Source organism: Bubalus bubalis, chromosome 3, assembly GCF_019923935.1.
Source record: "Bubalus bubalis isolate 160015118507 breed Murrah chromosome 3, NDDB_SH_1, whole genome shotgun sequence".
Lineage (NCBI taxonomy): Eukaryota > Metazoa > Chordata > Mammalia > Artiodactyla > Bovidae > Bubalus > Bubalus bubalis.
In genome coordinates, this window is record NC_059159.1 from 13,199,878 (window position 1) to 13,226,664 (window position 26,787).

The 26,787-nt window shown below is 47.5% G+C and overlaps 1 protein-coding gene across 4 annotated transcripts in view; it reads left to right on the plus strand.

Annotated features, from left to right (window-relative positions):
* TBCD (tubulin folding cofactor D) overlaps positions 1–26,787 on the plus strand; it is a 145,999-nt gene that overhangs the window by 4,294 nt on the left and 114,918 nt on the right. For all 4 annotated transcript variants that reach the window (XM_044938748.1, XM_044938747.1, XM_025279793.2 and 1 more), the window contains exons 3-7: positions 5,674–5,771; positions 6,733–6,834; positions 8,072–8,215; positions 10,123–10,178; positions 19,849–19,981. In XM_044938748.1, the coding sequence (XP_044794683.1) occupies positions 5,674–5,771; positions 6,733–6,834; positions 8,072–8,215; positions 10,123–10,178; positions 19,849–19,981 (533 nt within the window). The remainder of the gene's footprint in view (positions 1–5,673; positions 5,772–6,732; positions 6,835–8,071; positions 8,216–10,122; positions 10,179–19,848; positions 19,982–26,787) is intronic.

Sequence of the window (26,787 nt, forward strand, 5' to 3'; positions counted from 1 at the left end):
GGGCTCCTCTGCCTGTTTAATTTGGAGCTGGCTTTTTCCCAGAAGTCTTTACATCTGCTCTCTCCCCATTGTTGCCATTGATCAGGACTTTCCATTTTGTGCAGCTGTGCTTTTATTTTACTGGCTCTTAGAAAGAGGAAGCAGATGTGTGTGGACTCCTGTTTTGTCCAGTTTTGTACTCTTCCAAGTAGCCTAGACATCCACACACCTCTGCACAATTTAGAGTTTCAGGAAGTGGAAGTGCTGTGCTTCTGATTTGTTGTTGTTTAGTCCCGTCTGGCTCTTTGTGACCCCGGTGGACTGAAGCACACCAGGCTTCCCTGTCCTTCACTGTCTCCTGGAGTTGGCTCAGACTCATGTCCATTGAGTTGGTGATGCCATCCAACCATCTCATCCCCTTTGCCCCCTTTTCCTGCCTTCAGGGTCTTTTCCAGTGAGTCAGCTCTTCACACCAGGTGGCCAAAGTATTGGAGCTTCAGCATCAGTCCTTCTAATGAATATTCAGGGTTGATTTCCTTTAGCATTAACTGGTTTGATCAGTCAGTTCAGGCTTTTGATACTTAACTTCAAATTCACCGTACGTTTTCATTAACAGTATATATATCACTGCCAAGATGAGATTTGAATATTTGAAATCTTTACCAACATAAAGTTAACCTGTTAAAGGGGGTAAAGGCATCATGTGCTTTTATTTTGCATTTTGTTGTTTTCTAGTGAGGACAATTTTTTTTAACATATATTATTACATTTGCACAATATTTTTCCCCTTTGTGAATTGCCCGTTCATACTCATTTAGTCTTAATGTATTTACCTTGTTCTAAATGATTTTTAATGCTTCAGTTTAATCATCACAATGACCTCGTAATACCTGTGGAAGGTTGTCATTTTGGAAACTCGGGGGGTGTGGCCAGTTAACAACGTGGCGATAGTTTCAGGTGTGCAGCAGCGCAAGGCAGCCATGTATGTAGTGTCTCCACTCTCCCCAAGTCTCCCCGCCCATCCAGGCTGCCACACAACATTGAACAGAGTTCCCTGTGTTGTACAGTAGGTTCTTTTGATTATCCATTTATTTGTCAGGTCTTAGTTATAGCCCCTTAGGTCTTAACCTGCGTCCTCTGCTTTGCAAGGCAGATTCTTAACCACTGGGCCATGAGGAAAGTCCTGGTTATCCATCTTAAGTATGGCAGTGTGTACATGTGGATATCTCAAGCTCCCTAATTATCCCTTGCCCCTACCCTTCCCTCCTGGTAACAGTAAGTTCCTTTTCTAAGTCTGCGAGTCTGTTTCTATTTTGTAAATAATTTCATTCGTATCATTTCTTTTTAGATTCTGCATATAAGGGATATCATATATTTCTGTTTCTCTGACTTCACTCAGTATGACAATCTCTAGGTCCATCCATATTTCAGCAAATGGCATTGTTTTGTCCTTTTTTATTGTATGTCTAGTAACTTTTGAGTGGATGATTGACATTGTGATTTTTATGTTGGGTGGCTTTAAGGTTTTTATCTTTAAAGAATGAATTTTGGCAGACAGTTTAGTTAATTGCGTATCATGTATATCCTTTCAATCCTTTTTAAGCTTTGTTAAGGCAGATATAGCTTTTTCTCTCATTTTTCTCTAGTTTAGTCTTCAGTTCAGTTCAGTCGCTCAGTTGTGTCCGACTCTTTGCGACCCCATGAATCGCAGCACGCCAGGCCTCCCTGTCCATCACCAACTCCCGGAGTTCACTCAGAATCATGTCCATCGAGTCGATGATGCCATCCAGCCATCTCATCCTCTGTCGTCCCCTTCTCCTCCTGCCCCCAGTCCCTCCCAGCATCAAGAGTCTTTTTCCAATGAGTCAACTCTTTGCGTGAGATGGCCAAAGTACTGGAGTTTCAGCTTCAGCATCATTGCCTCCAAAGAACACCCAGGACCGATCTCCTTTAGGATGGACTGGTTGGATCTCCTTGCAGTCCAAGGGACTCTCAAGAGTCTTCTCCAACACCACAGTTCAAAAGCATCAATTCTTCGGCACTCAGCTTTCTTAACAATCCAACTCTCACATCCATACATGACCACTGGAAAAACCATAGTCTTGACTATACGGGCCTTTGTTGGCAAAGTAATGTCTCTGCTTTTCAGTATGCTATCTAGGTTGGTCATAACTTTCCTTCCAAGGAGTAAGTGTCTAAGTAAAGAATTTTCTGCAATGTCTGCTGGTGGCTCTGGGTGTTTAACAAGGACTCTGCACTCTGGCCCGATGGAGTTTGAATGTCAGCCCTGTATGGGCTGTGGGAACTCTGCCTTAGAGCTTCCTGGCAGTTCTTACCCAGCCTAGTGGACTCTAACCACTGTGCATGTGAAGATTCATGCGTATCATGTATATCCTTACGCAAAGGTTTGAGGGGACCTTTCAGACTTACAGAGCTCATTTTCTGCTTAGCGTCTTCTGGCAAGTTGCCCTGCAGATTTCAGCTAAAGCAGCTTCTGCTCGGCTTGAGTCCCCCTTCTCTGTAGTGGGTTCTAAAAATTATTTTCTAGTAGACAGCTTGGGCAGCTGTAGAGTCCGGTGGGTTGGTTACAAGTCGCTGTCGTCCTAGTACCTGAAAATACTGAGTTGGCCAAAAAGTTCATTTGGTTTTTTCCATAAGTGGGCTCTAGTAGTGCTTGGTTATCTTTAAGTTCATTTGAAACAGTTTTGTTAGATTATATTGTGACAGCTGTCTTACCAGCATCCATTAAAAAAATTTTTATCAAAATTGGTAAGTATTTATATAGCCATTTAAATAATGAAGATGGAAGAAAAACAACATTTTTGGCATATTATGCTTTATTATTTCAAGAAAGGTACACGGTGGAAATAAAAAAAAAGGTTTGGGCAGTGTATGGAGAAAGGACTGTGACTGATCTGTCAGAAATGGTTTGCAAAGTCCCATGCTGGAGATCTCTTACTGGACAGTGCTCCATGGTCAGGTAGACCAGTTGAAGTTGATAGCAATCAAATTGAGACATTAATTGAGAATAGTCAATGTTGTGCCATGCAGGAGATAGCCTACATACTCAAAATATCCAAATCAAGTGTTGAAAATCATTTGTACTTATTTTCTTATATCATTAAATAATCTACAATGTTAAAAAAAAAAAATCATTTGCACCAGCTTGGTTATGTTATTGCTTTGTTTGGGTCCCACATAAGTTGTGAAAAAATTTTTTCTTGACCTTATTTGTGCATGTGATGCTCTACTGAAACATAATGAAAGGGTTCTGTTTTTAAAAACAAATTGTGATGGGCAGTGAAGTGGATATTGTACAGTAATGTGGAACAAAAGAGATTATGGGGCAAGTGAACTGAATGAACGACACCAAAGGAGGTGATGCTGTATTTATGGTGGGATTGGAAGGGAGTCCTCTCTTAATGAGCTGCTTCTGGAAAACCAGACAATTAATTCTAACAAATACTGCTCTCATTTAGACCTACTGAAAGCAGCACTGGATGAAAAGCATCTGAAATTAGTCAGCAGAAAACACATAATCTTCCATCAGGATAACACAAGGTTGCATGTTTCTTTGATGATTTGGCAAAAACCGTTATAGCTTGGCTGGGATGTTCTAATGCATCTGCCATATTCAAGAGACACTGCACCTTTTTTTTGGAAAAAAAATTCATTTTTGACTTGTGCTGGGTCTTTGTTGCTGCGCAGGCTTTTCTTGAGTTGCGGTGTGTGGGCTTCTCATTTCAGTGGCTTCTCCTGTTGTGGGGCTTGGGCTCTAGGGCACACGGGCTTCAGTAGTTGCGGATCTCGCTCAAGAGCACAGGCTCAGTAGTTGTGGTGTACAGGCTTAGCTACTCCATGGATTGTGGGATCTTCCTGGATCAGAGATCGAACCTGTGTTTCCTGCATTGGCAGTTAGATTCTTTACTGCTGAGCCACCAGGGAAGCCTCAACATTGCACCTTTGGATTTCTGTTTATTTCAAAGGTCTTTACAGAATTCTCCTGATGGAAAAGATTTCAGATTCCCTAGAAGGCTGTAAAAGGCACCTGGAACAGTTCTTTGCTCAAAAAGATAAAAGAGTTTTGGGAAGATGAAATTATGAAGTTGCCTGAAACATGGCAAAATGTAGTGGAACAAAATGGTGAATATGTTATTCAATAAAATCCTTGGTGAAAATGAAAATATGTCTTTTATTTTTACTTGAAAACCAAAGGAACTTTTTGGCCGACCCAGTACAATTGTTGGGTTGTCTAATTGTTGGTGGAAAGGTAGTTCCATATCAGTTATTCCTTTATAACTGAAAGTGGAAATCCTTTTAATCCTTTTTGTCTGTCTTATTTGTTGTTTAGAACCAGATTGTTCTAAACATAGTAGTTGTAGACGTGTCCTCTGTAAAGCATGGTATTAGATATTGATTTGAGACAGAGTATTCTGAAAGAGATGGGAATACCAGACCACCGGACCTGCCTCTTGAGAAACCTGTATGCAGGTCAGGAAGCAACAGTTAGAACTGGACATGGAACAACAGACTGGTTCCAAATAGGAAAAGGAGTACATCAAGGCTGTCTATTGTCACCCTGCTTATTTAGCTTATATGTAGAGTACATCATGAGAAATGCTGGGCTGGAAGAAGCACAAGCTGGAATCAAGATTGCCGGGAGAAATATCAATAACCTCAGACATGCAGATGACACCACCCTTATGGCAGAAAGTGAAGAGGAACCAAAAAGCCTCTTGATGAAAGTGAAAGTGGAGAGTGAAAAAGTTGGCTTAAAGCTCAACATTCAGAAAACGAAGATCATGGCATCCGGTCCCATCACTTCATGGGAAATAGATGGGGAAACAGTGGAAACAGTGTCAGACTTCATTTTTTTGGGCTCCAAAATCACTGCAGATGGTGACTGCAGCCATGAAATTAAAAGACGCTTACTCCTTGGAAGAAAAGTTATGACCAACCTAGATAGCATATTGAAAAGCAGAGACATTACTTTGCCAACAAAGTCCATCTAGTCAAGGCTATGGTTTTTCCTGTGGTCATGTATGGATGTGAGAGTTGGACTGTGAAGAAAGCTGAGTGCAGAATTGATGCTTTTGAACTGTAGTGTTGGAGAAGACTCTTGAGAGTCCCTTGGACTGCAAGGAGATCCAACCAGTCCATCCTAAAGGAGATCGGTCCTGGGTGTTCTTTGGAAGGAATGATGCTAAAGCTGAAACTCCAGTACTTTGGCCATCTCAGGCGAAGAGTTGACTCATTGGAAAAGACTCTGATGCTGGGAGGGATTGGGGGCAGGAGGAGAAGGGGACGACAGAGGATGAGATGGCTGGATGGCATCACTGTCTCGATGGACGTGAGTCTGAGTGAACTCTGGGAGTTGGTGATGGACAGGGAGGCCTGGCGTGCTGCAGTTCATGGGGTTGCCAAGAGTTGGACACGACTGAGTGACTGAACTGAATAATAATATTTTTCCTACATTTTAAAAGCAGGAGTGAATGTTAGATTAACTCTAATCCCCTTTTAGAAACTGAAGATGAAACCTTTTCTTTTGCTCTGTTGATATTTGGATTATAGAGATTTACTAATATTAAACTATTCTGATATTTCTAAATAGCTCTTTTTTCTTTGGGCATTTTGTTTTAATGTCATGTTGATGTTTAATTTAATAGCAAATGTTTTATGTTTGTTTTTCCCTAGAATGGATGTTGAACTTGTTGTTGGAATTTGTGCAAAATAAGACATCTCCGGCAGACCTTGTACATCTGGCTTTTAAATTTCTTTACATCATCTCCAAGGTAATATTTAGATGGCACATTGTAGCTGACAAAACACTTTCTTGATAAACTTGGTCCAGAAGTACCTTCCAAAATGTTATCAGGAAAGATGGTTCTCACACAAAAGTTGTGGGTTTCATCGTTTCTCTTTTTACCATGTGCTGGGGATCAGTTGTTAGCGACCCAGGGGGTCCTTTGGCTGCAACAGCATTTTTCAGCATTGTTTTCATCATCTTGCACTTGAATGGATCAGGCATCAGCTAACCAGAAAGGGAGGGAGAGGATATATGTACACATACATACATGTATATGTGTGTGAGTAACTGAGAAAAGATTCCTACGAGGAGAAGGCGAACAAACTTGGAAGCAGAAATGCTTCTCAGACATGAATGTGCAGATGGCTTTCTGGGGATCTTGTGGGATGCAGATTTCAAGTTAAGTAGGTCTGGGATGAGGCCTGGTACTCTGCATTCTTGCAGGCTCCCAGATGACGTATGTGCTGGCCTGTAGACGCACCATGGGAGAGACTCAGCTCTCCCGGCTGGGGTTTTGCCTCTTTGGTGCCTGCCGTGTGGTGGAGAGGCCTGCGTGCACACTCCTTGCCCTCGGTTGGTTGAGTGCAGGGTCTCCTGAAGGTGTAGCGCCACGTTTCATGGAAGCCTTAATGAATTTGGGACCTTTTGGGTTCTTGAGGACTTATTCCTCATAATCAAGGTAGATGCAAAACTTGTTAGTTTGTAATATACCTGTATTTCTGATGAACCAAGATTGGTTGGTCAAACTGGAACAGAACACATTTCTGAAATGATTAAGAAGCAAAGATGGCTTTCTTATTGTTTAGTCTTACTAAGTTGTATCACTGTAATATGTTATTTTCTTTGATCATTGGGTGGCATAGTTGGTGATTTTTGATAATAGAGAAGTAATTTTGCTACTTTCTGTATTTTCTAGTTGTATGATTCAGTATCTTTTTATTTGATAGGTTCGAGGATATAAAACATTTCTTCGTTTATTTCCACATGAAGTGGCTGATGTGCAGCCTGTTTTAGACATGTTTACAAACCAGAATCCTAAAGACCATGAAGTAAGTGTCCCTTTCCTCCCCCCACTCCTCGCTGTTTCCTTGGTTTGCCTGCTTCTACACTGGCAGGTTCCTTTCCTGTTTCCTTCAATTTTATCTTGTGTTATTTTGTTCATTCCCTCTTTTTCATTTGTTTCTTTGATTTTCTCTTTTCCCGTATGTTGCTTTAAATTATTTTCTTTTCAAAATGTCCTTTATAAAGAAAGCTATACCTGAATACGGTGTGATGATAACTATATTATTATCTAAAATTTTTTTAACTTAAAATAGAGCTATGTTGGGGCTCCCCAAGACCACTCCAAGTTTAGTGATTCCCTAGGACCACTACAAGAATTGGCATCTAGTTTTCCTCATGGCTATGACTTAACTCCAACAAAATCAGCAGAGGGAGAAGGCATATGGGGTGAAGTCCAGGGGAAACCAGGCGTGACCTTCCAGAGTCTTCTCTACACTGGGTCACCCAAGGCACTTGTGATTTCCCACAGCACCAAGCTGTGAGAACACATGAGGTGTCCCAACAGGAAGATCACAGGGGCCAGCACCCACGATTTCTAGGAGGCTGGTCATGTGGGAACTCTGCCAGGCACATATGAAAACACGGAAGGCGAGCAGGTGTTCAGCATAAGCCACATGGTGTGTGCCAGCAGTCTGAGCACAAAGTGACCCTCATCAGTTAGGAGGCAGTGGGAATGTTCCCACAGTTGAGGCTCCCAGATGGCTGCCGACGGCCAGCCTTGCAGTTGTGTGTGCTGCGGAGAGCGCTCGGGCGCCGGACTCATTCAGAAGGGCACATGGATTGTAACTTCAGACTCAGGAAATTGTCTTGCCGTGTATGTGGCCTGCTCTCCTCTGTTTCTCATGCCTCCGATAGGGAGTCTGGAGCCAAAGCGGAATCTTGTTTTGTTGACTCCTCTGTGACAAGAAGTTGAGAATTTTTTTCTTTACTCTTAAGTCTTCTGTTTTTTCATCTTTGACTCTGTTTTCCATTTTTCTTGAAATGCTGATTGCACGCTGAAGGGTGCAAGGGATAAGAAGCCGTCACACTGACATGTTAATGATTTTTATTTGCTCGTTTTGCCGTCTCTCTTGCCTGCCGAGGTCGCAGCCGGGCTGTGTGCCCAGAGGTCGTGTGGTAGAGCGTTGTGCTTGGAGTCCTGGGTGGGCACTGAGTGGCAGGGGTGGTGGGGCTGCGTGGATGCCCTCCACACAGGAATCATGTCGCTTTGTCTTGCCCCCGTAGACCTGGGAGACCCGCTACATGCTGCTGCTATGGCTCTCTGTGACCTGCCTGATCCCGTTTGATTTTTCCCGCCTCGACGGAAACCTCTCTCAGCCTGGGCAAGAGCGAGCGTCCACCATGGACCGTATCCTCCAGGTAGCGGAGGTGAGTGTGGCCCTGCAGTAGTGAGCCGCTGACCGGTGTCCTTCCTCGTGCCATCCTGCTGCTGGAACTTAATTAGGTACACTTGTGACATTTGGATATTTCTTCAGCTGTTGTTACTCTTTTTCAGTGAGGTGGAATTCCATTTCATAACTTAACATGAAACTGATAATTCTTACAGGGATCAGGATGTATTATTTCAGCAAATCTCATTTCTCTGTAGATAATACAGATACTCTGATGATAGCATAAAAGGGGGCAGTGATAAGAGAAATTAAAGGTCCATTTAAAATCTAACTTTTAATTTTTAGCACTATGTAAATAATACATGATCATCATAGGAAAATCAGAAAAGCAGGAAAAATATTAAAGTGAAATCTCTCAACTACTAGTGTTGAGAGATAACACTTGTATTTTTTTTCCTCAAGGTTCTCCTGGTGCATGCCTCATGTGTGTAGATACAGGTTTTTGTATATTCTGCTGTGGAAAATATTACCCTGAATGACTTAGCACACGTTCATCATCTTATAGTTTCTGTGAATCAGGAAATCTGGCCGTGGCTTCGCTGGGCCCTCTCTTTCAGGGTCTCCCCAGGCTGCGGGCTGAGCTCGCCTAGGACAGGTCTGCTTCCAAGCTGTCATGGTTGTTGGCAGGAGCCAGATCTTGAGGGTGTTGGCTGAGGGCTTCAGTGCTTTGCTGGCTGTTTGCCATGCAGCCGCCCCCCCACAACAGCGGTGGCTTACTCTGTGAAAACCAGCAAGGGGCAGGGTCTGTAGCAAGGCAGAGGTCACACGTTCGTGTGACCTCATCATGGAAGTGACATCCTACCTCCTGCCAAATTCTCTTGGTTAGAAGCAAGTCATTGTGTCCAACCCACATGGGAGGGATTACACAGGGCGTGGGCGCTGGTGGGCAGGACGCCTGCCACACTTAAACTAAGCTGCTCTGGGCGCCTGCTCTGCACCAGACGTTCTTCTAAGAGGCTATTCATACATTAACTCCTTTCATCTTGCTTAATGAGACAGTTTGCTGTTGTTTATCCTCATTTTACTGAGGGGGCAACATGTATAAAAAATAAATGCCTTTGCCAGCTCTCTTTCTCACACATGGTGGATCCAAATTTGAATCGAGGGGTTTGGCTCCCAGCCTGTTCCTCACACTGCTCCCTGTGGCCCACGTGTACAGGGCCCCGGGTGTCCTGCTGCTCTGGGACCTGCTTTTCCCTGGAGCAGTTTGGTCTGAATGTCTCATGTCAGTAAGTAGACATCTCCCTCAGAGTCGTTACGGGAAAAGGTGCACCACTGTATCCTTATTTCTAAAATATTAATAGTCTTTTCTAGACGGGTGGTTTGTTTCTAGCTGAGTTTGGTTACCCTCTGGGTGCTTGTCTCCTAAGTGGGATTGCCCAAGGAGAGGCCCAGTTTCTAGAGAGTTGTCCTTCAGAAGAAAGGTCTTCTAAGTATATTATTTGGGAAGCAGTTGACAATTGGAAATCTCTGAGAGGTGTCGGAGTCACTGCAGTGAACTGCAGCCTTCCTGGGTTTGAGCAGGGCTTCCCGGCTGTTCTGAATGCCGTGGAGCTGGCGGGCCCAGGCCTGTCCCGTGCATACTCTGGGTGGCAACACACATGCTTCATTTTTCAGTCACTTTTGCAGATGTATGTTTCAAGGAGTGTGGCCACACGCTGCATGGGGATTGGGCCCTCCCCTGAGGGTGAGCACATGTGTGGCAGCTGCAGCCCTGAGCTCACGTTTGTGAGTGCTTCGTGCAGCTTCTGAGTGTCTGGCTTCTGCCATTAAGCCTGCACCCTGAGCAGTGGATCTGCCAAGTGAGGGACCAGACGGCCAAGCGGGTCCCTGATGTTTATATTATGTGTGTAACTATGCCTGTCTTTTTACCCTTCCCTGTAGTCTTACCTGGTCGTCAGCGACAAGGCCCGAGACGCGGCTGCTGTCCTCGTGTCCAAGTAAGTGCTTTCTGAGACGATTTGCCGTCTGTTACCTGTGTCTCTGTTGTCATCAGAGAGGCCACTTGGTTGCGAGGCCTGGGGAATCTTTGCTGTCCTGAGGACTTTGCTGCATTCCCTGAGGGAACCCAGCACTGGTAAAGGAACCCTGAACCCGATGTGACCACCATCAGTGCTGGTCAGGGGCTCAGGGTTACCTGATGCCAGGTTAGTGGCTCGTGGGCCCATCAAGGGAGTGCAGATTTTGAACAGGTATAGCAGTTTTATGGGGCCATATCTCTCCTCTAGCGGGGTGTCAGTTAAAAGAGCCTTTGGAAGTCACTTAGCAGTCTACACTGTGGTTTGTGGAGATCATGGGCTGTGATTGCATCATTGTGCAATGACAATGATAAAAATCCCCAAACATTGCATGTTAACTAAAAACAGTCTGTGCCTGAAGCAGGCAAAGATGGAGTTTTCTGTTGAGCTGAGTAAGATGACCCAGGCAGCAGGGCCTGAAGTCTCAAGAAAAAAATGGGGCCAAAGATGGGTATGAAAACTGAGTAACTTGTTTCATGGAATATGAGAATGGAAGAAAGCAGTTTTTATAAATCTTTTGTATGATGCGATTTAAAGTAAGTGTAGAGTGTAAACGAGTTAAAAATTTTGACTTTTATCCCTCCTCCATGTTTATGAAAGTTGAAAACTGGCTGTAAGAGCTTTTGGATGTCTTGATTGTGGCAACACTTCAGGATCACCTTGTCTTAGGTGTGTAGCCATGATCTTGTGCAAGGTGGGAAGAGATGTGCTTGATTTATGGGGCATTCAAATGGCAACCCACTCCAGTGTTCTTGCCTGGAGAATCCCAGGGACGGGGGAGCCTAGTGGGCTGCCATCTATGGGGTTGCACAGAGTCGGACACGACTGAAGCGACTCAGCAGCAGCATCAGGGACATTGAAGGAAGTATTTGTGGAAGTACTTGCTAAGCCATTGGGCAGAGCCTGAATTCAGGAGGCTGATTTTAGGAGTGAAGAAGGAAGCAGCTGAACATGTCTGATATACCTCCCCTGGGTGAGGAGAAAGTCACTGACAGAGCTTTCTCATGGTTTTGACAAGGAATGAAAAAGCATGGGTTTCTTTCTAACTGTGAAAGTAATCATGTGTGTTTTGGAAGATAAAAAAAAGTGCAAAATAAGACTCACATGTACTGTCATCCCCAGAAGTGTAACCGCTGGGTCCTCTGTTCTCTGCTGCCAGTGAGCGTGTTGATCCCTGGCACGTGGCTGCACTCGCAGGTTTGTTCCAGGGGCCGGCAGGCCGGCCTAGACCTTTGGTCAGTCTTCCAGATGCGATGGAGGTGTGGTGTGTTCTTTCTCCAGCCCCACTGCACGAGGAGACCTTTTGTTAGTAAAATTAGCACCACCTCAGACACTCAACATGAAACTTCGTACTCTTTTGATTGGCTCTATTTTCTCCTTCCAGGTTTGTTGAGATATAATTGACGTATGGCACTGTCCAAGTTTAAGGCTTACAGCATGGAGATTTGACTTATAAGTTCAGTTCAGTCGCTCAGTCGTGTCTGACTCTTTGCAACCCCATGAACTGCAGCACGCCAGGCCTCCCTGTCCATCACCAACTCCCGGAGTTCACTCAAACTCACGTCCATCGAGTCGGTGATACCATCCAGCCATCTCATCCTCTGTCGTTCCCTTCTCCTCCTGCCCCCAATCCCTCCCAGCATCAGAGTCTTTTCCAGTGAGTCAGCTTTTTGCATGAGGTGGCCAAAGTACTGGAGTTTCAGCTTTAGCATCATTCCTTCCAAAGAACACCCAGGACTGATCTCCTTTAGAATGGACTGGTTGGATCTCCTTGCAGTCCATGGGACTCTCAAGAGTCTTCTCCAACACCACAGTTCAAAAGCATCAATTCTGCACTCAGCTTTCTTCACAGTCCAACTCTCACATCCATACATGACCACTGGAAAAACCATAGCCTTGACTAGACGGACCTTTGTTGGCAAAGTAATGTCTCTGCTTTTCAATATGCTATCTAGGTTGGTCATAATTTCCTTCCAAGGAGTAAGCGTCTTTTAATTTCATGGCTGCAGTCACCATCTGCAGTGATTTTGGATTGCAGAAAAATAAAGTCTGACACTGTCTCCACTGTTTCCCCATCTATTTCCCATGAAGTGGTGGGACCGGATGCCATGATCTTCGTTTTCTGAATGTTGAGCTTTAAGCCAACTTCTTCACTCTCCTCTCATCAAGAGGCTTTTTAGTTCCTCTTCACTTTCTGCCATGAGGGTGGTGTCATCTGCATGTCTGAGGTTATCGATATTTCTCCCGGCAGTCTTAATTCCAGCTTGTGCTTTTTCCAGCCCAGCGTTTCTCTTGATGTACTCTGCATATAAGTTAAATAAGCAGGGTGACAATATGCAGCCTTGATGTACTCCTTTTCCTATTTGGAACCAGTCTTGTCCATGTCCAGTTCTAACTGTTGCTTCCTGACCTGTGTATAGGTTTCTCAAGAGGCAGGTCAGGTGGTCTGGTATTCCCATCTCTTTCAGAATTTTCCACAGTTTATTGTGATCCACACAGTCAGAGGCTTTGGCATAGTCGATAAAGCAGAAATAGATGTTTTTCTGGAACTCTCTTGCTTTTCTGATGATCCAGCGGATGTTGGCAATTTGATCTCTGATTCCTCTGCCTTTTCTAAAACCAGCTTGAATATCTGGAAGTTCACGGTTCACGTATTGCTGAAGCTGATCATAAAATGATTATCGGAGTAGGCTTAGTGAACAGGTGTCATCTCATATAGATACAAAATAAAAGATACAGAAAAAAATTTTTTTTCCTGTGATGACTCTTTCCTTGTGATGACTTTGGATTTACTCTTTTTTTTTAATTGAATGAAAGATTTGTCATATTCTGTAGTGTTTCCCAGTTTTCAGAAGTTTCACACACATAATTTCATATAATCTCATAATAACTCGTTTTTTTCTCTATGCCTGTTATCGCCCCGCCCCCCCCAGGGTTTACTCTCAGCAACTTTCATATATGACATATATCAGTGTTAATTATATTTATCATGTTTCATGTTACATCTCTAGTACTTACTCACCTTATAGCTGGAAATTTTTACCTTTTTGACTGCTGTTCTCCATTTCCCTCCCTGACCCCTTTCTCTGGTAGTCATAAGTCTGACCTCGTTTTCTGTGAGATTGTTTGATTTCTGATTGATTCTTAGGGATGAATTCCTAGAAGAGGAATGAACATTCTAGGCGTTTTAAATGCAGCTACTGGAAAGGTTGATCAAGTTGAAAGTCTCCTTTTTCCCAAATGTTTGCTAAATTTGTTAAATGAAGCATAATGTCTTTATTATCAGCAGTACTGATTTGGTAGCGTTCTGCTGAGCTTGACCTGGTGGAGTACTGCACGGTGGGGTGAGGGGGCTGAGACCCTAAACCCTTCTTCCCTCGGTGGCAGGTGTCCTCCAGAAAGGTGGTAGCCAGAGACCCCTGGTGGGCTGCGCGCTGCTGACTGGCTGCTCCTGCGCCATCTAGTGGTCAGACAAGCTGGCGTTCGAGAGGTTGAGGCCAGGTTTTTATTTAGCGCGTTAAAAGAGCTCCGGCTGATTTAGCTAGGCTGTAGGTCACCCAATTTCCTTTAGCCGTAGAAAGGGCAGATGACCTCAGGTCTAGAGCTGCTCTAGGTAACCTGCCTCACAGGTGGGTTCTGACTCGCCTTTTTTGGTGAGCTGTTAACAGTGAGACCCTGGGTATGCAGAGTGGTCACTTGTGGCCTTTGACCCACTGGCATCTGTTCTCTGGTGTTTCGTGAGGGAGCTGCCTGTCTGCCCTGTCAGCTTTGAAGGCTTCCCCTTACCATGTGCAGTTCATCTGCAGCTGCATCTGTTTCCCTTCATTAACCAGAACATGCAAGTTCTGTAACTTTGTTACTTTGATGCCAAGACATTTGGATATGAGTGTTACTTTACAGAAACTTGTCAATGGAAAAATAGGCCTTTATTCTTCCTGATTGTACAGAAACGCATCAATGGAAAAATATGTCTTTATTCTTCCTGATTATATTAGTTTTAAAAAGCAGATGCTTTTATCTAACTATGAAATCAGTGTATGCTCCATGTGGAAAAGTTGGAACATAGAAAGTTGGGAAAACCCCACCTATTTATAATAATAATACACAATAATGTGTTGTATTTTTTTTGTTTTTCTGTGCTGTCACTGTATGGAATTTGCGTAGCACAATCTCTTTGAATTAACATTTGTTTTTTTCACTTAATTTCACATTACCACTGATTAAATGGCACCTTTATATTCCACTGTTTTTAACTCTAACCAGCTTCCTCAGGTTTTCCTCTTATCAGTAGTGATGTAACGACTAGCTTTCGGTGTAAACCTATTTTGATATTTGGGATTATTTTTTTTAGGATAGTCCCCTAGGGGTGGCCTTCTGAGTCACAGGACACAAGGACATTGTTGAATCTGTACACCAGTGACTCTTGGGAGCAAGTTTTCAAAATCTCTGCCACCACAGGCAGGCTTCAGCACAACCCTGTTCCCCCAGTTGGATTGTGCATTGTTTTATTTATTACTAATGTTTAGATTGTATTTCACTGATCGCTGGTGAGTTTCAACACATTAATCTTATTTCAGACATCTTATGTCCTGTGTTTTAATCTGATTTCTAATATCTGTGGGTTTCTTGGTGCTTTTTCTCTGCTAGTGTGCACTTTCTCTCTGAAGGATGTTAGCTCAAGGAGGGTGTGTTATTTTCTCCAGGTGATTGGTAACCTTTTTTTTCTAATTGTTTATTTAAGGTTGTGCTGGGTCTGTGTTGCTGCGCGGGCTTTCTCAAGCTGTTGTGAGCGGGGACTACTCTCTAGTTGCCGTGTGCAGGCTTCTTGTGGTGGTGGCTCCACCCTAGAGCTTGTGGAGCACAGGCTCTAGGGCGCTCCGGCTTCAGGAGCTGCAGCACCTGGGCTCAGCAGTTGCGGCTCCCGGGCTCTGGAGCACAGGCTCAGTAGTTGTGGTGCACAGGCTTAGTTGCTCCATGGCATGTGGGGTCTTGGCTGTGCCAAGGATTGAACCCACTCCTGCATTGGCAGGCAGATTCTTGACCACTGAGCCCCCTGGGAAGCCTGGATGGTAGCCTTTTACTTCTTTGGACTGAAGTTTTTAATTCTAATGTCAACATGGTAGCTATTTTCCTTTATTTATTTTTTACTTTTATGCTTAAATGTTTACTGTCATAAGAGATTTTACAAAGAATCATATTTTTCTTATTTCCCCTTGCTATTCTTTGGAACTCTGCATTCCAAAGTGAAAGGCAAAGGAGAAAAGGAAAGATAATGTCCATCTGAATGCAGAGTTCCAAAGAATAGCAAGGAGAGATAAGAAAGCCTTCTTCAGTGATCAGTGCCAAGAAATAGAGAAAAACAATAGAATGGGAAAGACTAGAGATCTCTTTAAGAAAATTAGAGATACCAAGGGAGCATTTCATTGCAAAGATGGACACAATAAAGTACAGAAATGGTATGGACCTAACAGAAACAAAAGATACTAAGAAGAGGTGACAAGAATACACAGAACTATACCAAAATGATCTTTATGACCAGATAACCACAACGGTGTGATCACTCACCTAGAGCCAGATATCCTGGAATGCGAAGTCAGGTGGACCTTAGGAAGCATCACTACGAACAAAGGTAGCAGAGGTGATGGAATCCTGGCTGAGCTATTTCAAATCCTAAAAGATGATGCTGTGAAAGTGCTGCACTCAACATGCCAGCAAATTTGGAAAACTCAGCAGTGGCCACAGGACTGGAAAAGGGCAGTTTTCATTCCAGTCCCAAAGGCAGTGCCAAAGAAGAATGCTCAAATTACTGCACAATTGCACTCATCTCACATGCTAGCAAAGTAATGCTCAAAATTCTCCAAGCCAGGCTTCAACAGTATGTGAACCGAGAACTTTCGGATGTTCAAGCTGGACTTAGAAAAGGCAGAGGAACTGGAGATCAAATTACCAACATCTGTTAGATCATAGAAAAATCAAGAGTATTCCAGAAAAACATCTACTTCTGTTTCATTGACTACGCTAAAGCCTTTGGCTGTGTGGATCACAACAAACTGTAGAAAATTCTTAGAAGAGACGGGAATACCAGATCATCTTACCTGCCTCCTGAGAAACCTGTGTGCGGGTCAAGAAGCGACAGAACCGGACATGGAGCAACAGACTGGTTCCAGATTGAGAAAGGAGTATGTCAAGGCTGTATATTGTCAAGCTCCTTATTTAACTTATATACAGAGTACATCATGAACAATGCCAGGCTGGATGAAGCTCAAGCTGAAATCAAGATTGCCAGGAGAAATATCAATAACCTGCAATAATCAATATGCATATGACACCACCCTTATGGCAGAAAGCGAAGAGGAACTAAAGAGCCTCTTGATGAAAGTGAAAGAGGAGAGTGAAAAAGCTGGCTTTAAACTCAGCATTCAGAGAACTAAGATCATGGCATCTGATGGGGAAACAGTGAGAGACTTTATTTTCTTTTCTTTTTTTTTTTTCAACCGGAAAGTTGAGACTTTATTTTCTTGGGCTCCAAAATCACTGCAGACTGCAGCCATGAAATTAAAAGACGCTTGCTTCTTGGAAGAAAAGCTATGACTAACCTAGACAGCATGTTAAAAGTAGAGACATTACTTTACCGACAAAGGTCCGTCTAGTCAAAGCTATGGTTTTTCCTTCCAGTAATCATGTATGGATGTGAGAGTTGGACCATAAAGGAAGCTGAGTGCCAAAGAATTGATGCTTTTGAACTGTGCTATTGGAGAAGACTCTTTCGAGTCCCTTGGACTGCAAGGAGATCCAACCGGTCAATTGTAAAGGAGATCAGTCCTGAATATTCATTGGAAGGACTGATAGTGAAGTTCCAATATTTTGGCCACCTGATGCGAAGAACTGACTCATTTGAAAAGACCCTGATGCTGGGAAAGGTTGAAGGCAGGAGAAGGCGACGACAGGATGAGATGGTTGGATGGCATCACTGACTGGATGGACATGAGTTTGAGCAAGCTCAGGGAGTTGGTGATGGACAGGGAAGCCTGGTGTGCTGCAGTCCTTGGGGTCACAAAGAGTCGGACATGACTGAGCGACTGGACTGACTGATATTTTTCTACCTTTTTATTGTTTCATATAGAATTAGTAATCCATTTGGAATTTCTTTTGTCATAGGTTATATAACAGATGTTTCCCCCTCTTGTAACTAAAGTCACCATTTTACAAACATTTCACTTTTCCTTTATTAATTTAAAAATACACAAAAATACACAATTAATTTAAAATACACAAAATAGGGTTCGTCACTTCACCTGTGCTGTTTCACTCTCAGGCCAGGTGCCGTGTGGTAACAGCACCGATGAGCGGTGTGTCCGTCCCACCAGGGTTTTGCACTTTGTCCCCCTGGTAGGTCTGGTCCTGTTATAAGGTTTTGCTGCTCACTCTCTGGCGCTTACCTTTCTGAGAGAAGGAAAAGGGGGGGTCTCTGAACACCCGCATGTGTTTTCTAGGCTCCACATTGACAGTGGACGTAATTTGTGATGTAAGTTTTCCTAAAAAGTAAGGAAGCATAGGATTCAGAGATCTTTCAGTGTGTGCAGAAGGATCTTTTTCTGGGCGTTACATCTGTGGTGTAGATGTTTTCCATTTTTGCTTATCTGTACTTTAGGACCTCTGCTGCTGTTACATTTTTAGTAAGAAAAAAAAAAATCTTGCTTAAGTCTTTCAAAGGAGCCCTGGGTGTTCTACTGTGATTTGGCAACTCGCCTTGTATGATTTCGCCTGGGAACGGAAGTCAGCTGCTGCAGGATGCACACACAACATCGGGCTCCTGCCGACTCTGCAGGCCAGCGGGGGGAGGAAGCAGGGAGTGTGACCCCGAGTGGCTGGCGCTGTGACTTGTGTCTCTCAGTAGGGCTTTGAGTTCCAGCCGGGCTGCCTGTCGGCCCTGTGGGCCACTCTGTGCCTGCCTGTACCCTTGCCTGTCCCGAGGGCTGCCCCACTGCGGATTCTGCGCCTGTAGTGTGGTGCTTGGCGGCTGGCTGTTGTCTTCAGCCTGTGGGCTGATCAGAGGTCAGGCTGAGGATCAGATCACTATGTGTGGCCCTCATCCTATCTGCACCCTCCCCCTCATCAAGGGCTTTAAACAGGGCCAAGGACATTGAGCAGAGAAGGCAATGGCACCCCACTCCAGTACTCTTGCCTGGAAAATCCCATGGACGGAGGAGCCTGGTAGGCTGCAGTCCATGGGGCCGCTAAGAGTCGGACACGACTGAGTGACTTCACTTTCACTTTTCACTTTCATGTATCGGAGAAGGAAATGGCAACCCACTCCAGTGTTCTTGCCTGGAGAATCCCAGGGACGGGGCAGCCTGGTGCGCTGCCGTCTATGGAGTCACACAGAGTCGGACACGACTGAGGTGACTTAGCAGCAGCAGCAGCAAGGACATTGAGATGGGTATATATCACCAATTATCCATTTTAGGTAATCCCTTGAAGTGCAGATTTTGTGAAATTTTTGGCCCTTCTTCCCAGACCCACCGAAACAAGATGTCTTGAGGGTGTGGCATGTGAGTTTTCCTTTGTAACCAGCATCCTAAAGTTTGGTAACTCCTTCGTGACCATGTCTCTGGGTGTGCTCCCTGTTGGGGGTGGCAGAAGACAGTAATGGCAGCTTTGTTTTTTTATGACCCAAAGACCTTCCACGTGGCTGCAATAGAATTCAGGGCGGTGGTGGCTGAGAGAAGAGGGGCTTATGGGGGGCGGCTGGGGGGCTTCTGGTCAGGATGAGAGGCTCCTGCAGGGTGCAAATGATGGTGCTGGGCTTGCCAAATGCTGCTCCTGGGGCGAGTGTGACCTTGCATGTTTCTGTCGTATTGGTGCCCAGGCACTCAGCCCCTGGCAGAGCAAGCAGTCCTCACAGGTCACCTCCCTGATGCTGTCCCTGGGCCTCCTGTCCTCCCCTCAGCTCTTTCCTTGTTTGCCTGCTTCCTGTGTTTCTGCCTCCAGACTGCAGGTTCCCCTGGAGGACGGGGGCTCAGCCTCAGTCCTGGAGCTGGGGGACGGGCGTGTGCGCTGGTTGGAGAGGAGCGAAGGGGGCCCAGGCTTCAGTGTGGGAGCCCGAGGGTGGCTGCCGGCCCAGACCAGCATGCAAGAGGGTGGGCAAGAGCCAGCACATGGGGAGGGCAGCGCTGAGCACGCACCTGCGATGGGAACAGTGGGGCCATGGACACAGCCCGCGCTCCACGTGGGGCTGTGCAGCAGGCAGAGAGGACGGGGAACGCGTCCTGAGGGAGGTGCGGAGCGGGGATCGCAGGTGGCAGCGTGGAGTCCCACGGGGAAGGGATCCCGAGTCGGGTCAAGGAGTGGGCGTTGCTGGGCTCGGGTGAAGGTGGGCCTGTGGTTCATGGGGCCTCGGGATGAGCGGGGGCTCAGGAGGCGGGACCTGGGAGGGGAGGGACTGTGTGAGACTCCTGAGAGGAGATGGTGGGAATCGCCACCCGAGGGCCAGGGTCTTCATTGGAGAGCGGTGGTAGGCCAGGAAAGGGTGGGCTCTTGTCAGCCGGGGCCAGGTTTGAGCTGTCACTACCTGTCTGTTCCCTTCCGGCAGGTTTGTCACGCGGCCTGACGTCAAGCAGAAGAAGATGGCGAGTTTCCTGGACTGGAGCCTGTGCACTTTGGCCCGCTCCTCCTTCCAGACCATCGAGGGGGTCATCGCCATGGACGGGACGCTGCAGGCCCTGGTAAAATGAACACTGCCCCAGTGGGGCTTCAGCAGTCAGTCTGTGGGGTTGTGGGAACGGCAGGGACAAGCCCTATTTAATACCTTGGTTTCATTGTGAAGTGGCTGGAACACAGGAGACGTTGAATCCCGACAAGATGATCACCTCGGTTTCTCTCCTCTGCTGCTTTGCACTGGGCCCTGTGACGTTGGTGATCGACTTTCTGCCCAGGTGAAGAGGATGGACTGGTGATGCTGTGCGTCGCCGCCAGGGGGCACTGGTGCCTACAGAGCAGAGCCAGAACCAGTGGGCGGGCAGGGGAGTGTCCTCCTTGGGCTTCCTGCTGCTTAGACATGTTACAGAGGAAAATGGTTAGAACCAGCGTAAAGGAAACAAGGCAGGTGATCTGGAATTTGTTCTTGTTCAGATGCTCTGGGTGTTTGCACCAAGTGCAGACCGGACCCACACCCTTTCCTGGCTGCCTTCTTTGCTTGTCTGGTGGTACTTTTTCTAGTGTAGACGGGGAGGAAAGGTTAGTTTAAATTCTTCGGGGGAGGGGAGGCTGCTGCACCTGAAGCTCTGGGGTCATGGCTCCCTTCCCTGGGCCCTGTGGTCCTTGCAGTGGGCGACTTTGTCCTTGTCTCTGAAGCTGGCGGGCCCAGGGCCCGCTTAGAGGAGAGCAGGGTTTTTGGGGCTGTGTTTAAATGGGGGCATTTGGGCCGTGACTCAGTGTGATGTCATCTTCTTGGGTGTCATCCCATCTTCTCTCTTTGGCGGTGGCAGGTTCTGACGGGGTGTAGGAGGCGAGAGGGCCCGGGGAAAGCGGGGCTGATGGCGTGATGGCCCGGGGCGGAGGGACAGGAGGTGGGAGAAGCAGAGGACAGCACTCGGCCCTGCCTCCTCCGCTCCTAGAATGTTCTCTCATCTGTGTCTTTTCATTCACAGTATCTTCAGGGAGGACTGTCATTTAAATGATGAGACTATCTAAGACATTAAAAAAAAAAAAAAAAAACCCAAAAACCTTGAAAAACAAAACCTGTCCTGAGTTCCTGTGGTCTGTTGAGGTGATGTCTGTTTCTCCCTGTGGCCTTTTATTCTGTAGATAAATGTGATTGTTATTACAGTGGATTTTAATAAGTTGAGATACAATTTGCATAATACACCCTTTAAAGTTTAGTGGTTATTTTGTACATGTATAAGGTAACACCTGTCACCATTGTCTAGTTCCAGAATACTCTGATCACCCCAAAAGGAAACCCCACACACATGAGCAGCACCTCCTCATCCGTCGCCCCCGGGCACCCCCAGTTCCTGGCAGCTAGTGATCTACTTTCCGTCTCTCTGGATTTGCTTATCGAGGACATTTCATACAAGCGGAGTCGTGTACGGTGTGGCCTTTTGAATCTGGCTTCTTTGGCGTCGTGTTCCCACAGGACTTCCGTGTCGCAGCCTGTCCGTGCTTCCTTCCTTCTTAATACTCCCTTGTAGTTACTCAGAATTCTGAGATACTCTGAATAACGCTAATCTGAAAATGTGTGTGTCAGATTTTGTTTGAGTATATATTTTCAACTTCCTTGCTACAATAGTAGCAGTAGATTTTTTTTTTTAAGTGTAACAATTTAAATACACTTCCTGTGTTTCTGAGGTCTTCTAGAAATTTTTTATGCCATACCCACCTGTCATATTGACAAAACATGGGTATCAGCCTGTGGCTGCAGGCAACTCTCATTCCAGCCGCGTGTGTGGGGAGGTGCTTGAGGAGGACTTTATTGCTTTGTTGGGGCTCGGTGCTGGGGGAGGCTGGCCAAGAACGGTGCTGAGCATGGAGTAGAGGGGAGGGAGTGGTCCTGGTCACCATGCTCTTGCTGCAGGGTTCCTGGGTGGGCGTGTGCAGGGCGTCGAGTCCTGGTGAAGAATGGGGTGAATAGGGCTGAGATGGTTTATTTGAAGGTTTGAGTGTAAGTGGATTCTTAGTTTTTTGGCGTGAGTCACACTGAGAAGTCTTAGGTCATAGAGAAACAAGGGTCTGACGAACGCCGCCGAGCCTGCCAGTCCACTTGGGCCTGCAGGGTAGGCCCGTCCGGACATGGGTGCCGCTTCCTGACTCACTCACTTTTGTCCTGCTTTAGACCTCTTCTGCCCAGTCTGGAATCTGCGTCCTTGACAGGCTCCTGGGGTCTCCTGGCAGCGCCCCCTGGCCTGGAAGCCACCCCTCCTGAGGCCATTGCTGCACTCAGGTCAGGGCACCTGGGCTGTGGGCGCCTCCACTGGGGGGCTGAAGCCAGCGGTGACCACCCCGGGGGCCTGCAGCTGGCAGGGCCTCTGTGGCCCTCGCCCAGAATTGGTGGCGGTGGCTTTTGTGCTCAGGCCACCAGCGAGCGGTCCTGTGGCCTCCTCCAACTCAAGTCCTCGGGATGCTGGGGCCTCTTGGCTTGAGAGGGTTGTGGGGTCACTTCCCAGTTTCTGCTGTGGCTGGGCCCAGAGGTCCTTTCTTTTTTTTTTGAACAGTTTTGATCCTCTCACTGCTTGTTTCTGGGTTGTTCCCAAGTTCTGCTGCTCCTTCCCGCGTGGGGCACAGGTGTTGGCGAGCCCGCTGCCGCCCTCCTGCCGGCCCTCACTGGCCTCGAGTGGGGGAAGGGCTTTATACCGGGAGGCCTCCCCGTTTTACACTCAGGAAGAGTGAAGGCCTGTTGTGTCTTCCTCCTGAAGAGTAAAGTGATTTTCTCAAAGCCTTAGCAAAGTTGAACCCCACGTCCCTGCCCCCGTGTTGGCCCAGAGGAGGAAGCCCTGCAGGCTGAGGTGCTTTGGCAGCCACGCCCTGGTGCTCTCTGGGGAGATGTGACCTCGGCTAGGGTATTGGCCTGCTTCGAGAGTCCTGCCAGGGGAGGTGACCCTGCTGTGCTCCTGGGGGCCGGCCCATCTCTTCTGCAGCCTCAGAAGCCCGGTGGTTCCTCTGGAGAAAAAAAAAAAAAGCCCTAGGGTCTCTTTGGAGTCATGTGCCTTCTTTCCTTTCCTTTCTTTTGAAGGAGAAATCTGGTCTAATTGCCGCTGCTGCTGCCGCCGCCCGCCCGGACAGGAGGAAGCAGTGTTGGTGCTGAGCTCTCCGGGCAGGAGCGGTTTCGCCATGAGCTCGTCAGACCTGAACGGGGAGGCTCGGCGTCCGCTGTGCATGACGAATCCTGCAGGTGTGCTGCGCCTCAGGATTCCATCTGCCTCCTCTGATGCACTTGGCTTCACTCTATCCACCTGCTCATTAGTGTGGGTTAGGCGAAACAGGTGGACTCATAACAAGTACCGTCGAAACTGGGCCTTGAGTTTTATTTCCCTTGAAGCATATTTCTCTTGCAGCGGTGATTTTTTTTTTTAACTCTTGTGGGAGGGAAACGTGTCTGGCGGCTTCATGTCATTGGAAGGCCCCTTAATTCTAGCTCTTTGAAACAGCCTTTGATTTAGGCCCTCCTTAAGCATTAGGATTAGTGGAAATCTAGGAAATTCAAGGAAAGGAAACACAGTATTAAAAATGGAGGCTGGTGGCCATTTGGACTTGCTGCGCTCTGCTCACACCGGCAGCTGTGCCGTCCTCGCCCGGGCCCTGCAGGTTGGAGGTCCACAGACCGACGGGTGGCTCTCTGTGCGCCCCGCCCTGCCGCTCCGTGACCCCCACCCTGGCACTGGACAGGGGCGCGCTGTCCTCTTTGCCAACGTCTGGGGTGTGTCCCCCCTTCATAGTGAGGCTGCTTCTGTCCGTTCTATCGCTGTCATAAGTACACCTTGTTAAAGGGTGAAACAGTCACAGACAACACGAGAAACCAGGGAAGTGAAGAGAAGGCGCTGGCTCACCCAGAACCTTTCTCATGCGGACGTGATGCCTGTCCGTTCAGGGTTCTTTGGAAACAGCACCCAGTGGTTTCATTTAAGGTGTTTGGCCAGAGGACAGACAAACCTGCTTGGGTTTTTTAGTCACAGCACTTGCCTGGAGCAAGGTTCTGGGTGGAGGAACATGGGGTAAGAACCCTTTGAATGTGGCCATTTTCAGGGTGTGCACATTTATGAAAGGTTCGTGTGCTGTTGTCAGATTCAGCAGAAATAAGGCACCTTCAGTTTCCTCGTGTGTCTGAGATGTGGAGCAGCCAACTCCGAGTCCGCTTTCGTCTCACGTGACTCATTGTTCTGTGCTCGGCGGGCGGCCTAGTGCACGGGTCTTGTTAGAACACGCACGGTGTGAGGCTGGCCTCCGTTCCCCGGTGGCCTGGTTTGTACACCTGCTGTGTGATGGGGTGACGTGTCCGGCAGGACAGGTGCGCCCTCGCCGGCGGCCCAGCTTGGGCCCACGCTTGCAGGGGAAGGGACTCGGCCATCGCCGCGCCCCCCACCCCGACCCTTGGATGAGAGACAGACACAGAGCGCTGTGCCCTGTGGGAGACAGACGCAGACTATCTAGCCATTGTCCCTCCTCTCAGGTGGTGGTGCCCCACCTCGAAGCCCCCACCCACCCGGCTGCCTGGCCACCCTTCCCTGCCCTCCAGCGCGCTCTGTGTGTGCCTGAGTCTCCCTGACCTTCGTCCCTGGTTTCTGTCCTCGCTCCCAGAGCTCTGGCTCTGCTCACCTCTGGTGCTTCAGGCTCCACAGCTCAAGGCAGTGTCTGTTGTGCTGTGGCTTTGCCCTCCTCCCACCTGAGTTCTGAGTGTGGCCCCGCAGCAGAGGAGGGTGCCGGCCGGTGCTGTCTGTGCCCTCCCAGGCCAAGTCCAGTGCCGAGCCCCACAGCAGGGACGTGACATGAAGTGTCTCCCCGGCCCAGCCCTCCTTTACTGGTCCAGTGCTCACTGGGCCACGCTGGCTGCTGCCCCCTTCGACCCCCCGTCTCCCCCCATCCTCCACCCAGGTCCTCGCCTTGAGCGCGGGTGTCTGCCCGCTGCTGTCTGCCCTCCAGTCAGTGGCCCACCCCGTCTTGAGGGTCCCTTGGGCAGGTGCGCTGCCTCTGGGTGTTCTGTATCCCGTGCTCATTTCTGCTCCCATGTGGCCTGCCCCGTCAAAGCCCTTCGGTTCAGTAGGCTCAGCTCTGCCCATCTGGTCCCAGGCGAGGCTCTTCTCCCCTTTCTCCTTGTGTCTCCCTCCTCTTGTCTCACTTCTGCACATAGTCCTGTCTTCCTGCCGGGCTCGGCTCCAGAGCTCGGCCTCTGCCCCTTCCTGCATCCTAGCCAGCTCTGCTTGGGACTGTTCTCTGGGGAGCCCAGCCCCCTCCTCTGACCTCTGGTCTGGGGGCTGTGCAAGCTCTGTGTTGATCGTTTCTCAGTTTCTGGGATAGGAATCGTGTGTTTTGTATCCTTTGTATGCCATGTGTTAGGCAAATAGTTTGCGCAGTCAGTATTTTTGATACTCATCAGTCAATTGAGAGTCTGTTTTCATCTGAAGAATCTTCAGCAGTAAAGTCAGTGGTCCTAGTGAGGCCCGTTTGGGAGGGATCGGAAGTCCGCTGGTCTGGTTCTGCCTCCAAGACTGTTCCTCTGGTCTTTCCCATCCTTGGGGTTTATCTTCCCAGTATGGAGGTCGAGGTGCAGCAGCATCTTTACTGCTCTTTAGATTGATTCTGATCCTCTTAAGAGCAGAGCTTTGAGCTTTTTTAGCTTCATGGTGTTTGAAATTCATGTATTAGGGGTGGTGGAAAGCCTGCCTGTGCCTGTGCCTTTGTGCAGCTGCCCATGGTTTGTGGTGTCTGACCAGGCTTTGTCGGGGTGGCTGGGCCGGGTGAGAGCCACCTGAGTGGCTTCCCAGTCGTCTGCCTCCTGCCTGGAAAAATGGCCCCTCTTGGTGGTGAGGCCAGAGGCGGCCCAAGTGCTCGGGTTTGGGGAGGGGTCATTTAAATGGGAACATCTAAATGCAGCTTGCTGTTAGGATCCTGACCTCTCCATGTTCTGTTCGGAGCGGTTGAGAAAGCTCGGCGGCTAATAAGGTGGTAGAATGCATCATCACAAGCAGATTGACGTCTGAAGACAGGAGGGCATGGTTGTCCGGTGTCCTCTGAGCTCTTGTGCAGCCTCCTCTTCCAGGTGGGACCCTGGAATGTGCGGTCAGGGGCTGGGCTGGGGCTCCATCTGCCTGCCTGTGAAGGTATGTGTTTATGGTTGGGATTTCACTGTTAGGTTAGGGAAAGATTGAACTCACAGTGGGAAGATAAAGCTAGATGTGATTGTTTTGATTGTTTAAACATTTCTTTATAACTGTTAACTATTATTTACATATTTATGTACTTAAAATCCTTTTAAGTTTACTTGATGTATTAATAAATGTGTTTTATCAGAATTGTAGTTTTTCATTCTGGGTTTTAGCCGATAATAGTCAGCTGTTTATCCCAACCATTGAAAACTCAACTTCAGCAATTAGAATTTTTCCATAGTTGAGGAAGTTTTTTTCTTTTCCCTTTAATGTATATAGCCCTGAGGACGTAGAGCAGGCAAACTCTCAGGGGAGCAGAAGTCTCCCTGCTGCTTGAGGCTGGAGGTGCCTCTGGGCGGGCTGGCTTGCCCGCTCCCCTCCCTCAGGCCTGTTCCTCAGCGTAGCCTGCTGGGCATGGCCTTCAGGTCAGTTCTCCTCTGTATTTGTTAGTGCTCCCTCATCCAGTTTCAGCTTACTTTGATTTCTTAGGGAGATGATGGCATCTTTCATGTTCCCCCCACTTTTATTTTTGCAAGCTTTCAGGGGTGTGTGTGTGTGTGTGTGTGTGTGTGTGTGTGTGTGTGTGTGTGGATGGGCGAGTGGAGGGTGGTGGAAGAGAGGTGGTGGTGAGGTTTCTTCTCTGACCTGGTGGGAGGGGGCCTGGAGTGTGAGTT